At 35.1% G+C, this 16,992-nt stretch overlaps 1 protein-coding gene across 1 annotated transcript in view; it reads left to right on the forward strand.

The window, feature by feature from the left end:
* The first annotated feature begins 1,543 nt into the window (after window positions 1–1,543).
* LOC129218382 (phospholipase DDHD2-like) overlaps window positions 1,544–16,992 on the forward strand; it is a 72,298-nt gene continuing 56,849 nt past the window's right edge. Inside the window, exon 1 of the mRNA XM_054852627.1 lies at window positions 1,544–1,740. Within this exon, the coding sequence (XP_054708602.1) occupies window positions 1,611–1,740 (130 nt within the window). The 5' untranslated portion in view covers window positions 1,544–1,610. The remainder of the gene's footprint in view (window positions 1,741–16,992) is intronic.

The raw sequence follows: 16,992 nt of genomic DNA on the forward strand, positions 1-16,992 counted from the left end.
GAGTGAATTTGAATAAATATCAGTTTTTCAATTCGATGAAAAAAAAACGGACTTAACAACATTGACTGGACACTTTTCCTTAACCTAATTCCACATAAATATGATTTAAATAACCTTTGTTACTACAGTATCCTACTGAAATAGACGATGCAAATAAATTTTCTTGAAAATATTTATCGCAGAACAGATTGAAAAATCCAGAAAGAACGTTAAGAATTTGAACAATAAAAAATAAAAGTTTGGAATTTTTATCGCTAAAATATCGCGCCAACTTTACATAATTGCTCTGCAAAAGCTGTCATTATCGGTGGAAGAATTTCGCTAAAAATTTGTTTATAGGGTTATGGTTTTAAAATTGTGTGAAAGAATAATGTATCTTGGCAAGATTTCGCATATCAGTTAAATCATTTCCATGACGAATGAATTAAATGCATGATGATTTCTTTTGATATCCAACATATAGTCATAGAAAAAAATTATCTAGTGTTAAACGTTACTCTTGACAGTCTGTCACGTATGTGCACTATGTGACAAAAATGTCAACAAATTCCGGAAATGTCACGAAACTGAACTTAATATGTAATAATGTATAGAAAAAACGGTATAAAATGAAAATGCCGTTCGAAGCGAACCAAAAATTTATGAATTCCGAATTCAACATCGTGAAAATGGCTGCTTCAGAACAACTTACTGTGTGTTCTGCATTAATTTTTTACTTTCGCAATACTTTTTGATTTCTAATCTCTTTCTACATGGGTCAGAATTACCAAAAGACTTTGAAAAATCTTTTCAAATGAAAAAAGAACAAAAAATCATACATGCGAACAAAAATATCTGTCATTTCCTAAGTTTAGAAGCAATTTATACGTTATAGCGTGCGTTTGTTTTAGTTTTTTCATCCGCCATTAGACAGTGACTGCAGTGCCCCCTATAGTTTGTTGGAGTTGCGAATTCCGACTCCACAGAAGTTTCCCCACACAGGCTACGGGATCCAATGATAATTTTCTTTTTCTGATTCATAGCTGGAATCAAGGTAAAATAAATATTATTTGAAAGTAATTCCTTCTGATTCAAAAACTGTGTCTACTTACAAAATATATTAGGGAAAAAACCTTTGCAGACAGTTGTTTTAAAGAAAGTTATAAAAACCAGCAAACTAGCGGGTCGGCGGAGGTAGCTATTAAAAATTAGAAAAAAAAAGAAGCCAGGAGTCGGAGTCAGAATGTTTTCCAACGACTCCGACTTCTTTACCCTAAAATCAGTCGACTCCCCAACCCTGATCATAACTCCAACGAAAGAGCGATAATCTTTACAAATTTGGTCTTCCGCTGAACCTACGTTTTCTATACAATCTGCAGTATTGCTATCTATAGCGTTGTTCAAGTACTATTTATTGCTTTTAGCTCGCCAAGCACATGCCAAAGCGCATGCGCATATAGTAGTGAAAGTTAAGAATTTAGGCACTTTTGAATTTCACTCTTTAATTTTGCTTTTTTGAATTTCAAATTTGGCAATGTTATTCAGCGCAACGTTATTTGTTGTCACAAGTCTAAGTTCTGTGGCGGAATGTAATTTTTATTACTTGGAACGAATTCTTTATTTTGCTCGTAATGTCAAATAAAGATATCTATCCGAAGAAAAATGAATCTTCACTTTTGTTTCAAAACCCTAATGCCTTATTTTGTGCTGATATGAGTGAGGATAACTTTCTTATGCCTGTTGCTGTAAATAATTTAGTTGGTATGATACAATTTCGTTCATAAGCGAGTTTTAACATATGTGTCATCCTAACGATCGTATGCATTTGATTTGTAAATTTAGAAAGCTATTTTCACTTCAGTGTTGATAATCGAATTATATTTGAACTGTGGAGGGTTTACCCAATACTTTTTCATTTCATTGTTTTTATTGTTGTTCTACAGTCTTTACGGACTCTGAAATCTTACAAAGTAAAGATCAAGATTTCTGTCCAAGAAGATTCTCTACCCCTTTAATCTTGTGGTTAAAGATGTGGAAAGCTCACAACTATTTTATTAACTTTTAGATGACAGTTTCGTAAACTTTAAGCAGCGCAGATGCATTTAGATTATTCAGAAATGTATTAAATTAAATATTGATGGAGCATCAACCAATAAATTTACCTTGACTCAGTATTTTAGATTTACTTTAAGGCAAGTTATTCTTCTCTTTGCATTTCTCTTGCTTTTTCCTTTAAAATTCTTTAAATTTGCTAACTCTCTCTTTGATTAAATTAAATTTAAATCGTGTGTTTTCATTACTTGTAAACTAAATGTCCAGCTTCAATCAAAATTACGTTGAAGGGGAAAGTTGTTTGTATAATATTTATATATATATGTGTGTGTGGATGTTGATGAAAGCATAGAGATTCTTCTCCGGGTCTAGGATTTTCTTGTTTAATCAGTTTTCATTTTTCCAAAAAGTTTTTTTTTTCTTTCAATCGCTAATAATTTCTCAAAACCCAGCTGACGTTGAAAAATGATCTTTGATGAGAAAAGTTGAGGTTGAAATCAGGGATTAAGAGTTGTATTCCCGTCAGGGGTGTTTGTGATCCAAAATGCCAAAGATTTTGAGTTGCCGCTTCCGAAAAGTTTTGAGCTGACAACACATTCTAAAACTGAAAAATTATTTTTAAAAGTAAAGGATCTCTTTTACAAGTGCTTTCAATGATTTTTGTATGCATATTTGAGAAGTTTTGGAACAAATCTGATATACCCCCCTCTTGGCGACTTTTTCCTGTTGGCGCCAAAAAAGCGTCGCCAAGAAAACTATGTATGACGTCATATGTCATACATCGTTCTTAGCGATGCTTTTTTAGCGCCAACAGGAAAAATTCAAATTATGTCATTAATTATTTAATGAAATTAATGCATTAATTTTTTTCCGTTGTTTCTCCGGGATACGAGCCCTCGGTCTCATAGTACTTTCGTAATGAGACCTTGGCTCGCCGGCCCTGCCTCGGTCTCATTACGAAAGTACTATGATACCTCGGGCTCGCCAGGACCTCGCTGCCGCTCGGTCCGTTATCCCTCCGACTTTTAATATACATCACAGTCGGATATAAGTCACAGATCTCCTCCGTTCAGTATACAATAAAGTCACAGATTTTATGTGAAATTAACACCATTTTTGTGCTACAAAAATGCCAACCAGACCAAAATACAAACTACCAGAAACACACTAAAAACACAATAATTCAAAATATGTTCACTTACCTAACCTCTTTATTTTCAATTAGTTTAAATATAAAAAATCTATTTAGGACTCCGGTACGTCCAAACGTTGGACGACCTGACGAAAAAGAAAAAGAAGATTCATTCAAAAATTTCAATTGATACATTTGGACAACATCACAAACCGAACTCATAATTAAAATAGAAAATTCAACTAAATTAACATTAAAAAACAACAAGAAAAAGAATACTCTAAAATAAAGTTTGAATTGAAACTTTATTTTAGAGTATTCAACTTAAAATCTCCCTAAGAGCGAAACATATGAGCACCTACCTCCTACCACACATACACGTGCAAAAAGAGACTTCGAGAAACTACTTTCCAGTGTTCAAGTTGCAAAACCAGGGTTGCCAAGTTATCGCCTTATTGGCGATTTTCGTATCGAGCGAAAAATTAAAATCTCGCCAAGAGGGGGGCATATCAGAGGAGAGCCGAAGTTTTTTATGGGAGAGGGGGGGGGGATGTCTAATATTCTCGTAGATTTTGAAAATTTCAGTATACAGAAAACTTTACTTGAGTCCACCATCACCCCCTGGTGCCAATGATGGGCTCATGGTTTATCGTTTTTATCTATTTTTTATATTTATACTGGCTGTTCTGCATTGTTGGCTCGGTGAAAGAGCCAAACACATTGATTCCATAGGAAATGTAGAGGCCAGTAAACGTAATAAAGTAAATCAAGGCTTTCACACCTTATTGCATAGCTTGACTCAAGTTCTCAAATGAAATTAATTTTTTTTGTAGACTTTGATAAAGGTCCCGCTAGTTCCCATTTGTAAGAGAATCAAATACCAAGTCAGGTGCAATAATTTCATCGAAGTAGAATGCCAAATATGGTTTCCGCATGATGTTTCCTGATCACCGAGGAGATATAAGCACACCTGTTTTATAGGGTAACCTGTTCTCTTGATAGGGGAAGGCGTAGTATGCTTGAAATAGTTTTAAGGGTCCGATTATCATACGCGGGGACGGTGTAGCTAGTGTGAAAAGTATTTTCCAAATCCAGTTATCCGATTGTCGTTTATGGGGGCAGTAATTTGTTTTAAGTTATTTTAAGGTGTCATGGAATGTGTTGGCAGTGCTGTACAGGTGACAAGTTTTTCCAACTCCTACCCCCCCCCCCAAAAAAAAAATCATTTTGTTACTTTTTTATAATTTTTTTTTTTATTCTCAGCAACACTTCTTTCTCCTTTTTGCTGTTTATTTTGAATTTCAAAGTACTAAAATTAAATTGTCATACAGTACAAGCATATGAATAGTTAAAAAATGAAAATGGATACAATTACCTTTTCCACTCTGAGCAACTGCTTTATGATAAGGAATTCCTAGCAAGCAAGCTAATGGCTATTCTTCAAAATGTACAACATGTTTTATACTATAAAGATGCTGTATAAGTAGTGCCGTTTACAGTAAATGAGTTTTACATTTGGCTCTATCTCTTTTTACCCAAAAGAATCTTAGAGGGATATTAGAAAAAAAAATAATGCACAATACGAGATGCGTATGTGTGTGTAGTGGTTAAATTTCAAAACTAGATAAAAAAGCAAAGAAACCCCATTATTAAATTATGGGTAGTTTGGGAGACTTTTATCTTGATTGTAGTGGGGATTTCAAATCACAGGTGTCCTTCTTATAACATTGGACATGTTTAATTAGTGGCAATTATAATACTTTCAACATAACTGGATTCATATTTCCAATGGAAGACAAATATGTTTTCTAATATACATTGTCACAATTCTGTACTTAATTTCATTACAGAATAAAATTATATTAAACTTCTTAAGTAAAGAAATGTTTAATAATTATTATTACTTTTTGTCCTTTGTTTAAATGTTTTACAGTAACATAAAAACATTATCTTAAAAAAATATCAGTTGTACTACTAATGTCTTGAGCCTCTCTGCTCCCAATGGGTGCCCATGTACATTGATATTATGTTTAAACAGTTTTTACTACAAAAATTTTTGAAGTTGTTCAGGGTTTAAGCTGGGTTCAAAAGTCCTTTAGCATAAAAGCTAAAATTGAGGGGAAAATGTCAGCAAAATGCTAAAATGTTACACATTCTCATATATTTATATATGCCTCAGTGTGTTTCATCTCCAGTTGAAAATAAAATTTATATTTCATCTGTGACATCTTTGAAGAAATAAGTACAACAGCTATTTTTTTTAACATAAAATAAAAAAAGAAAACACGATTGGTGTTTAGAACGTTGCAGTCCCCTCCTCCTAATAAAGCAGTTATTGGGGGGACATAATGCTGGGTAAGACTAATAGTTATTGAACTTAATTATAGTTTAAACATCTTAGCTAAGATTTAAAAAAGATTAAGTTGATCATCGCCATGCATGCTTCTTCTCTAGGATTGTACATATCTTCTTTAAAAAAAAAAAAAAAAAAAAAAAAAAAAAAAAAAAATTATTTGAGCAAAAAAGCGAAAATGCATTGCTTTATTTTCGCAATTCAGATAGTGTTTTCGCATTATGGGAAAAATGCGACCATAGCGGAAATCCTGAAGTTGTTACATTTTGAAATATATACATATTTTTTTACATCAAATCTTATTGATACATTATTTATTTGGATAATCCTATCATAAATTTTTCACATTAAAGCTTTCTGCATAAGACTTTCTGCATAAGACTATTTTTTTGGTTGATAAAATTGAGTAGATGTAACATTTTTAGGATCTTCTCTTCAATTACAGAAACATCTTCCATATATATATATATATTTTAAATTATCATGCAACACTAAAGTTTTTAGATTACATGAAAAATGAATGCTTCTTGTTATTTTATTAATTTTTAATGATTTAAATGTAAAGCTGCAGCAGGTAAGCAGTTTTGAGAAAGATAAACTACAATCGAACTCGCTTATAGGGAGCCCTGGAGGTACTAGTCTCTGCCCAATACGTAAAAATTTAACGCATGCAACGCCCACCCGTGACGTCACTTTTACGTACGCAACAAAACTCGCTAGTCTCTGCCCTTTCTTACCGGACGCAAAAGGGAGCTGCCGAAAAGCGAACGTACAGTAAATTAACGCCATGATTTTTCTGGCGTAAACCTTTCGTACGTACGTTCAAGAGTCAAAACAAAGATGGCTGCTGTATTTGCCGCGCATTGAGTTTTGTGAAACTTGATGAACTATTGGAACTTATCGAAAGAAAAGCATTGAAGGATCATCACACACGTTGGATATTTTTGATGCAAGGTTTGTCAAACTTTATAAATAGATCAAAAGTTAAGTGATCAACGCCACAGAAGTGAAACACTGCTTTCCCTCCTGTATAGAGGGGATTACCAGCTAATTTGCGAGTACTACATTCTTCGTCATACTACAAACACAACATCATTTTAAACTCTTAGCGGTCATTTATATTTATTGATAAGAGTGAAGTAAAACATCTTGCACCATGGCCCTACGAAATTTGCTGTTGATTTTGTTTGTACAGATTAATTATTTTCCGACAGGTAAGTGGGTCATAACCAAGCAATAAAATAAACAAAATTCTCAAGCTGATCGTTTCAGATTTTCAAGAAACTTTTAGAAATCCTACTACTCTCTGACAGCTCAAATGTATATAAATTTTTTTAAAAAACTATCTTACACAATTGATCAGTAATTAATGTCTGAGTTTGTTAAACACTATTTTCCCGGCAGTGTTTTGAAATGTTATACCTAACTCAAGTTTTATGGGAGCTTCAGAGTTGCATAATAGCTCATTTTAAAGAAAACTGCATGTGCCTTACTTTGATATGTAACAACACAAATATTTCAGGTAAAAATATTTTTTCACAATTTTGAATTTTCACATTGTGTCTCAAAAATTCAGGTTTTTTTTTTTTTTTTTTTTGTAATGTATTATAATGAATGCATCCCAAATGTTCAGAGTGGGCTCAGAACAGTTGCAGAAAATATTGTAGGATAATTTTTGCAAAAAATTGACTTTAAAAAATCCTGACTAGTGATATGCCGGATATCCGAGGGAAGATAAAGATTTGTATCCTTATGTTTTTTACGGATCTTAAACAAATCTTTTATATTCTTAAATTTCAACACATATTTGAATTCTAAATATAGATAGGTATGAAACACTCTTAAATTCTATGTAAGTTATGAGTTTTCATTTATTTAAATAATAAGGGATCATTTCAGAAATTAAAAAAGTTAATTTTTAAACCCCGACTCTATTAGGAAAGAGATAAGTGACATGTATATTTGTGTGTGTTTGTGGAATCGTAGCTCCCAAACAGATGAAACGATTTTGTTCATTCTTTTTTACGCTCAAAAGTTGACTTGATCGAAAGTGTTCTTAGCTTGGTCTCGTCTTTGTAACACTAATTAGCCAAGGGTGTCCACCTCTTCCCCAAATACAACAGAGAAAAAAACCTCTGAAAACAACCCTCCTAAAATTTTCTATACCGTAGACTGACCTTCCTTTGGTGGACATCTATAAATTAATGAAGATATTAATTAAAAACCAACTTAGTGTTTTTCGCAGTTTTAACAGTGAGATCTTATATATGTGCATTTAAATATTGGCACTAGTTGAAAGAATGAAAATTTCTGCGTTTTATATTTGTTAGGAATTTCCAAGTAGGAGTTATAATCTTGTTTACATAAAAGAAAATTTTGAGTATATATATACAATGTTACACCTTTATGCTTTCGAGTAATAACAATTTCTTTGCTGCTCCACAATTTAAAATTTACATGCTTTCAGTTTCTTGCGTGTACTGACCCACAAGAAGTTCTCATGGATCTAGACACTAGTGATCCCTATCCGCAGATCTGAACCTTTAACGTTCCTGCACATCACAAGTTATAACTTAAGTTTTTTTTTTGAGCTACAGAGCTGTACAATAGCGCATTTTAAAGATAATTTCATGATCTTTCATCTCTGATTTGTAAGTTAAACATTTTTTTATTCCAATAATTTTAAAATAGTGTACTTTTTAAAATTTTGTTGTAGTCCCACTCTGAAAATGTTTGGCCCTATTCACTAAAATACAGCAAAAAATCATGCTTTTTTTTAATAAAATGTCACTATTCTCTTTTTTTTTAATTTGAAAATTTTGCGAAAGAGAATTTTTTTCCGAAAAGTATTTAAATTACACATTCAACTGAAGTGTGTATTTCTCTTCAAAGTGAGCTGTAATACAGCTCTAGCTCTCATAAAGCTTGAATTATAAAATTGTAAGCACTGCCAGCAAGTTAAAAAGAAGTGCTGTGCTTTTTAACAACTTTCAGAAATTAATTACTAATCAAGTATGAAAGTTTTTTAAAAATTATATACAGTAACCCCTCTAATACAGACACTAACGGACAATTTTTTTGTCGGCAAAAGAGGGGTGTCCGCAGGATAGAGATTTAATAATGTTATTTTCCTTGAAATCGGAGAATAAAATGTTGTCCACATCAGAGGGGTGGCTGTTAGGAGGGGTTTTACTGTTACGTTTAAGATGTCAGAGAGTAGGGCTTCTAAAACTTTCATGAAAATCTGAGACGGTCAGGTTGAGAATTTTATTTATTTATTTACTTATTGATTTAATATGATCCATTTGCGTGTCGAATAATATTAATTTGTGCTAATAAAATAAACAACAATGTTTCTAGGGCCAAGCTGCAAGACCTTTTACAGTAGAGCGCCGATTATCCGAACACGTCGGGACCGACCCTAGTTCGGATAAGCAAAAGTTCGGATAATTGGACAGACAATTTAAAGGATATCCCTATCTATACAAAAACCTTCACACTTTATCCAGGCTTAGGACTGGCAACACTGTTAGTGCTGGCGTGTTTAAAAATGTTTTTTTTTTGTCTTTTTTTCATTTTTTAAACTTTTTTTTGTCTTTTTTTCATTTTTTAAACTTTTTTTTGTCTTTTTTTCATTTTTTAAACTTTTTTTTGTCTTTTTTTCATTTTTTAAACTTTTTTTTGTCTTTTTTTAAAAAAGATTATAATTTAAGTAAAAAAGCTTTTGATTTTTTCTTGCTTCAAAGAAGACATTCTTTTCAATGCTGCCATATCTCTAATGCTTCTTAAATGCATTGCTTGAATAGGATCAGCATCTTTCTGCCTTTCGAGCCATTTCATAGCTTTTTCCAAGCATTCAAAGGCTTCGCTATGTGATGGACCTGGGTCATTTTCAGAGCATTCATTTTCAATTTCATTTTTATTTTCTTCATTTTCGCCTTCAATCTCAACCACAATCTCATTTTCATTTAAAATCTGATATCCAGGGTCTTGCATGTCACAATTTAGCCACTCATTAATTTCTTTTTCCTCATAATTTAGGATTCTTCCCATCTCTTTTATAGTTTTACACTCCTCATTTTCCTTATCAGATGCTTCTGCTCCAGTATCAATTTTTTCCCTGTTTAAAATTTTATTCCAGGCATTTTTTAACGTTGATGATTTTACAAGCTTCCAGGAATCGGCAGCCATAATGCAACAATCTTTTAAATTAATGTTTTTGGCATTCTGGGAATCAGGCTCTTCAGTGTCTTCTGATAGAAGCATCTTCTCAACATTTGCTTTCTATAAAAGCGCTTAAATGTCTCTATTACACTCTGATCCATGGGTTGCATCAGTGATGTAACATTAGGTGGCAAAAACTTTACTCGGAACTTCCCATTTTCCCGTTCAAGGGTATCTGCACACGGATGTGAAGGTGCATTATCAAGAAGTAGGAGTACTCTGCCCTCTTTCTTCATATCTTCTTGATGTGTCTTAACTTTAGGAATGAATGTGTGATCATACCAATCAATGAAACCTTCTGATGTCATCCAAGCCTTCCTTTGAGAAGTGTAAATTACTGGCAGATTTTTCCAATTATTAAAACATCGAGGCTTCTTTGAATGTCCTATCACGAACAATGGTATTCGATGGTTACCGGTTGCATTTGCGCAATTAAGAACTGTGATTCTTTCTTTGTTTAATTTAGTTCCAGAAGCACTTTTTTCGAACCCAGATGCTAATGTTTTTCGGGGTAAAGATCTCCAAAACAGGCCGGTCTCATCTGCATTGTAAATAAATTCTTCTTTGTATTTTTCTGATTTTACAAATTCAATAAATTCTTTTACGAATTTCGTAGCAGACTCTGTAGATGCAGATAATTTTTCACCATGCAATCCGATTTCGCGTATACCATGCCGTAGCTTAAAATTTCTAAGCCACCCAGAGCTTGCTTGAAATGTATTAGTATTTTCTCCATTCAACTTTTCGTTGAAAAATAGTGCCTTCTCACATAATAAGGGTCCAGAAATGGGATGACCAGATGAGCGTTTCTGCAAAAACCACATGTGCAAAGCTTTATCTACTTTATCATCAAAGGATTTTTTCATCGATTTTCTATCTAAGCTTCCTTGCTCACTTTCAAGTCCCGTTAAATACTTCATAATTGATTCTTCATTCTTTTTTATATCTGATATTGTAGACTTTCCTACACCAAACTCCGCTGCTAATTTTGAAGCGGCTTCATTATTTTTCAGCCTCTTCAATATCTTTCTTTTGTCTCCTAGCGAAAGAACAACTCTTTTTCACTTTCCAGACATCTTTTCACCTTCGTTGCAGAAAAAGAAATGAGCTAGATCGCTGGTGCAATCAACAACCGCTATCAAGAAACCTTTAGTAACAACCACTAACAACTCTATTAACAACAAGAATTAACAGTGGCTAGCAACCGATATCGACGATAACAAACTCTAAAAAAAGCAGAGCACATGATTCTGAGCAACTCACTTTGTCAACGTAGATACGTCACACAAACCAGTTTTTCCCCACGTGTCCACAGCGAGGGTGGGGGGAGAAGAATGCAAACAGAAATTTTGTGCTTTGACCTTGGTTTCTCAACCCCTTTCTTCAAACCTTTTGTGTTCTCTCTTCCCACTAACAAAACTCCCCAAAAATACCTTGCAGTTTCCGGATTAAAATTTGTATGCCAAGAAAGAAAAGAAAAAAGATAGATAACAGGGTGAAAAAAAGAGTACGTACGTAATTGAAAGCTTGTTGGAAGGGACAGAAAAAAAAAATTAGGTTTTGGATGAAAAATATGCCGTTCGCATAAAGTTCGGAAAAAAATTTTAAAAGGCGAAAAACACGGTTCGGATAATTGGAAGTTCGGTTAATTGGAGTTCGGATAATCGGCGCTCTACTGTACTTCACTCCCATGAATAAATATAAATGAATGCTAGGAATTAAAAATGATGTTGTGTTCGCCAAATGATGAGGTAAATTAGTTAGTAATCCCATAAGGAGCAAATGAGCTGGTAATATTGCTGACAGAAAGCAATGTTTCATTGCTGTGAGGTTAATCTGAATATTTTGGTCAGAAAAAAAAGTTTGACGAACTTTGCATCTAAACTATTCAACACATTGTATAAGACTCCTGAAATACTTGTCTTTTGATGCATTCCAATATTTCTGCTTCTTCTTGTTGAACACTCAAAGCAGCAAATTCAGTACTCAGTAGCCATCATAGACTTTGCACATAATAGCTGTAAGCTCAGGTACACATGTATACTTCCGTAGGACTCCCTCAAGCTACTGTAGGGTCTCATTTTACAATTTTCCATGGGAGGGGGGGGGGGGGGGCCCTAAAGATTTGTGCTCAATGGATTATATAGGGAGAAAACAATAAAATGCTTACACAATAATGCCAAATTTGATTGTTTCTAAAATCCAGAGGGTCCCCTTACCACCCAATTGATGGATCTGGAATTCATGTTCTTCACTACATATCATCATTCCCATAATACACATCACAAAATTTTACATAGTTGCTGAACCAATAAATGCACATTTACATCGATGTTCATCATTGTTTCTTCAATATGCACTTTATTTGTATTCCCTCAACTGATTTCAAACAAATTTCTTTACTTAAGCTGTCATTTTATTATAAAAAGGAATATTAAAACATATTCTGTACAAACTGCAATATAGTTGTAATGGAATTTTAGAGGCTCTGCCCCCTGCTCGTTTGTTTGCAAACCCCCGGTTGCCACCTGTAGAGACTCAAAGCCACTTGCAGCAGGTGACTATTAATGATTTTAGGGGTGTCGAGACATCCCTGGATATTCTCTGGAATGGAGGCCCCTAAAGGTTTAGAGGGGTGTTAAAGAGTGGAAATGGCTTCCCAGGACCGGATTTGGAAGTGTGGAGGCTCCGGGCAATGAAGGAGTGGAGGCCCCTAATCGGGGTTTGAAAAGATCATCATATTTTCGAAAATATCCGATACTTTGATATATATCCGAATATTTTGATATACATGTATATATCCGATATTTTGGGCTCGTGAAAGTTAGGATATTTCGTGAAAATTTTATTATAGGGGCCCCTTTGTTGTGGAGGCCCAGGGGCAGTAGCCCCGCTTGCCCTCCCCTAAATCCGACCCTGTGGCTTCCCCTAGTTGCCCTGTATCCAATGGTACAGGTAGACATGGCCAATCCCGAGAAGATAAATAGTTTAGACTAGGGGGCCCCACCCCCCTGTTCGCTTTGCACGGCAACCCGTTTGCCATCCGCCTCAAAGATTTTATGCTTTTTAGGGTATCATGACATCCTTGGATATCCTCAAGGCATAATCAGTACTGGATATCCGACCCCTCAAGGTTTAGAGGGGTGAGACAGGGTGCAATAAAATATGAAGATTAACAACCCGTATCCAACAGTGGGCTGTGTTGGCCGTACCGGTAAGGTGTCAGACTCTTAACTCAGGGTGCCCACCTGGAAGGGGTCATGGCGCAGACTGCGCCAATAGAATTTCTAAGGGAGGGGGGGAATTGAGAGGTATTTGGGGGGGGGGGGTGCTTTTGCTCTTGGGGGAGGACCCCTGCTTACCCGAAGGGTCCCAAGTCTGATGCCAGCCAGTCAAAGATCTTCCGCGTTTGTTAATGGTGATTGGGGCAGGTTAAATATGTCGCAGTCCAAGTCCTTCAAAGAATTAATACCTCTGGGAGTGCTGGACCAGAGATTGCTCGTATTCTGGCCTGGATCAAAAAACAGCTGTCTTCAGGTCTCCATCCAACAGTTTAGAAAAAATGTTAGGTGCGGGGAATCCTAGAGTGTGATGTATTCAACAGTACTAGTATTGACTTGGCAGACATTTCCAGTCCAGAGGAGATGCGGTTAGTGACAGGCAGTCACAGAAATTAATATTATCGACTATCAGATAATCTGGTATGCAAATTGTTCTGAATGATGTTTTAATTTTCAAACTACTAATAGAAACAAATTCAGGAAAAAACATTTTAGCAATTATTTTTCTTTTCATAATTGCATATGTAAAGCCTAATAAATACAAATTAAATCTCATTCATTGGATATTTAAAGAGAGAAGAGTTTCTAAACTAATTGGGCTTGAGCTCAGTTAACCCCAGCTCCAGATCTACTTACCCGCAGCGCGTGGCGGCTCACTATACTAAAGGGGCCCCTGGCATTCAGTTAATTCAAATTTCAGTTCAGTTCAAAATTTATAGATCAGAGCCTGGTTGGCCTAATCCTTGATCAGGGCCAGACAAGAGTGTCACCATCTCAACATAGAAGGGGAGGGCAGGCCCAAGAGAGCCCCAATGCGAAGTCGTTGTGACCTCCCAAAATTTTCCTTATTCGACAAATTTTTCTGCCGATTCAGCAACATTTGGAGTTCTATTAGGCAAAATTATCCTCATTCAGTGACAATATTTGTAACGTTCCATTTGGCAAATATTTAAGACTTTTTTTCCCTCCCAAAGATTTAAGTTCAGGATCCTCCTGGGCAGGGCCATAATTTGGACAATTTGGGGACTGGTCTGTTAGCCCTCCCCCCAAGATTTTAGAAGCAATGTAATTTTAAAATGATAGCAGTATTCACTCAACACCAATAATGTTTTTTTACATAGACTCTGAAGAAGATGTATACACTTTCAAACTCATTGACAAATGCCCCCTTGCTCACCCCCCCCCCCGGTGGATATGTCCATGGGGCCAGAAGTGCCTGTTTTTCATTTGAGATCTGGCACAAAAGTATTTTGAGCCAAATTCTTAAAAAATATTAGTGTTAAAGCTATTTTAATAATGTACATAACTATTCAAAATAATGTTTCAAAGAATGATATTTCGCTACATTAGGAATATTTTGTAATTTCATTATCATGTTGACAGATCAATGAAGAAATATTAGAAATGAATTTAATTAGAACCTTCCATTGCTTTGTTTTCTTTGCTAGTTCCTATTTTAATTTTTAGGAACTTGTTACTTATTGCTCCAAAAAAGTGGTAAAAACTCCAACAAAAATGCTCTTTTTTATTATCATTATGGTTCTTAGGTCAAAAGGTTCTTCTTTTGTGTCCCCTTTTTTCTGATTTGGGTACCCGAGTGGTGTAAGTAACAATAAGAACATTTTTTCCATGTTTCTGTGATTGGGAGCAGACGTCCGAAGGAGAATCAAAACAAAACAACTGAGGCTAGCCTCGTCTCTTGAGCGTTCTCATGCCAGCGATCCTAATTTTCCATTGGCTTACAGGGACAGGGAAGAAGGCGTGGTTTAATGCTTACCGTACGTTCGTTATCCCAGTGAATATTAACGGACTTCCGGTATTTTTGGGCAGAGACTACGACAATTACCGTACGTACGGTAAGTGCGTAAGTTGCTAGGGTTCGTTACGAAGCATCCGAGCGATGACGTCATGATTAGCGTATGCTATTTACGTATGGGCAGAAACTAGACCTCCTGTTTTAACAAAAATTCAAATTTAGGGAGGAAATAAAAAAGATTTGGTTGGTAGAATGCTAAGTCTATGGGAACAGCAGTGTATTATGTTTTGAGACATCTGCAAAGTCACTGTCAGCATAGGCAGCTAGTGCACAAAAAAAGTAGAGGGTCAAAAGAAGTGTGGGTATCGGGGCATGACCCTTGATGCTGTTTATTTTCTTTCTTTTTGTGTAAAATTTGGCTACATCACTGGCTTTTAGCATGACTGATTTTCTAAAAATGTGGAATATGCTGTCAAAAATTGACGGGTGATCACCGCAGGGGACGTTGTGCTTCCATTTAAAGGTTCCATTGTCATAAAATAAGATGAGAAAAGTTGATTCATTTGGAAATTTTTGTTTTTATATTCCTGAAATGAATCAATCCAATCAAAGATCTTTTTTCAATCTAAAATTAATTTTTAACTATCTGAAAAGTGAGAAGGCAAGGCCGCTTGACTTTTGAAAGTGACTGGGCTGTTGCTCCCCTTGCCCCACCCCAAAGGAGCCGCCTATCACTGTCAGTGACTCATTTCTTCATAAAAATAATAACGATTTCACAGAATATTCTTCAAATGTTATTTTATTATGATGTAGTTATAGAAATAAATATTTATTAATTGTGTTTACAAAACAAATTATCAAAAACCAGCTTTTTCATTTGCATCGAATTAATTTTACTCTCCTTCAAATCAATTTTATTTTCCTCACAGCGTAATTAATTTCTCTATGTCCAAAGAGTAATTATATAACTAACAAGGAGACGGCTCGATCGTGGGGTCGGAGATTTCCGTCCATTTTTTTTGTGTTGAAAGAGGACCCTAGTACCTTACGTGGTTAAAGTAATACGACGCAATACTCAGAAAATATTGAAAAAAATCGATTTAAAGTCGCCATGGAGTCTCTTATGAATTTAAAGTGTCAGTCTCTTAACGAGCCGCCGCTAGCCTAGTTGGTTAAGGTGCGATCTTATGCTCAAGAGATAGCGCGATCGAATCCCACTCTGGACCTTTTTCTTTTTTTTTTGCTACCATTACAATTAGCTGTCACAAAGTAGTGGTAGAATGAAAAATATGAATTGTTTTAAATTGTTTTGCTGGAAGAAAAAGAAAATAATTTAAAAAAAAATTATGTAAATAAATTCTTGGAAATTATGTAGGGAAGAGAAACTGTTTCAGTTATTGCTGGGATAACAAAAAAAAAAAATGATCCGAATGTCCTATGAGCAGCTATGCCTTATGACTGTAGGGGACCACAGGTCAAAAACCTTTACTGGTCAAATCAAACCGTACAGAATAAGGAGCGATTATGTTTTTCAGTGAATGAAAAAGTTTGCGATCCTTGGCAAAAATAAATATCGGAAAGTAATTAATATAGGGGTGAAAAGCGTTACCACTAATTGTTGTGATAGCAAAAAAAAAAACACTAGAAAAGAAAAAAGTCCAAAGTGAGATTCGATCGTGCTATCTCTGGAGCACAAGATCATGCCTTAACGAACTAGGCTAGCGGCGGCTCGTCAAGAGACTGACATTTTAAACTCATAAGGCGCTTAGGAGACTCCATGGTGACTTTAAATCAATTTTTCTCATAATTTTCTGAGTATTGCGTCGTAATACTTCAACCACGTAAGGAACTAGGAGTCCACTTTCACCACAAAAAAAAAAAAAAAAAGACGTAAATATCCGACCCCATGGTCGTGCCGTCTCCTTGTAAGTTCAGAAAGTTGTGTGCATTAAAATTTATTTTCCCGTTAAAAAAGGTTTCTAAACATGTTTGTGATGACATTCTTGAATTTTAATTTTGAAATGAAACAAATACGAATACAAATGTGGCGACCAGCAACAGGCTCTGGAGCCAGCTAGGCTGGTCCTAGTCAATTTACAATCCCCAGTGAAGATCAATGTCCCTCTTAAAACTATCTTCTCCCTTGCTCATTACCACCTCTTCCGGTAAGCTGTTCCAAGGTTCCACTATCCTGCTAAAATAATTTTTCCTAAAA

This window comes from Uloborus diversus, chromosome 3 (assembly GCF_026930045.1).
Source record: "Uloborus diversus isolate 005 chromosome 3, Udiv.v.3.1, whole genome shotgun sequence".
Classification (NCBI taxonomy): Eukaryota; Metazoa; Arthropoda; class Arachnida; order Araneae; family Uloboridae; genus Uloborus; species Uloborus diversus.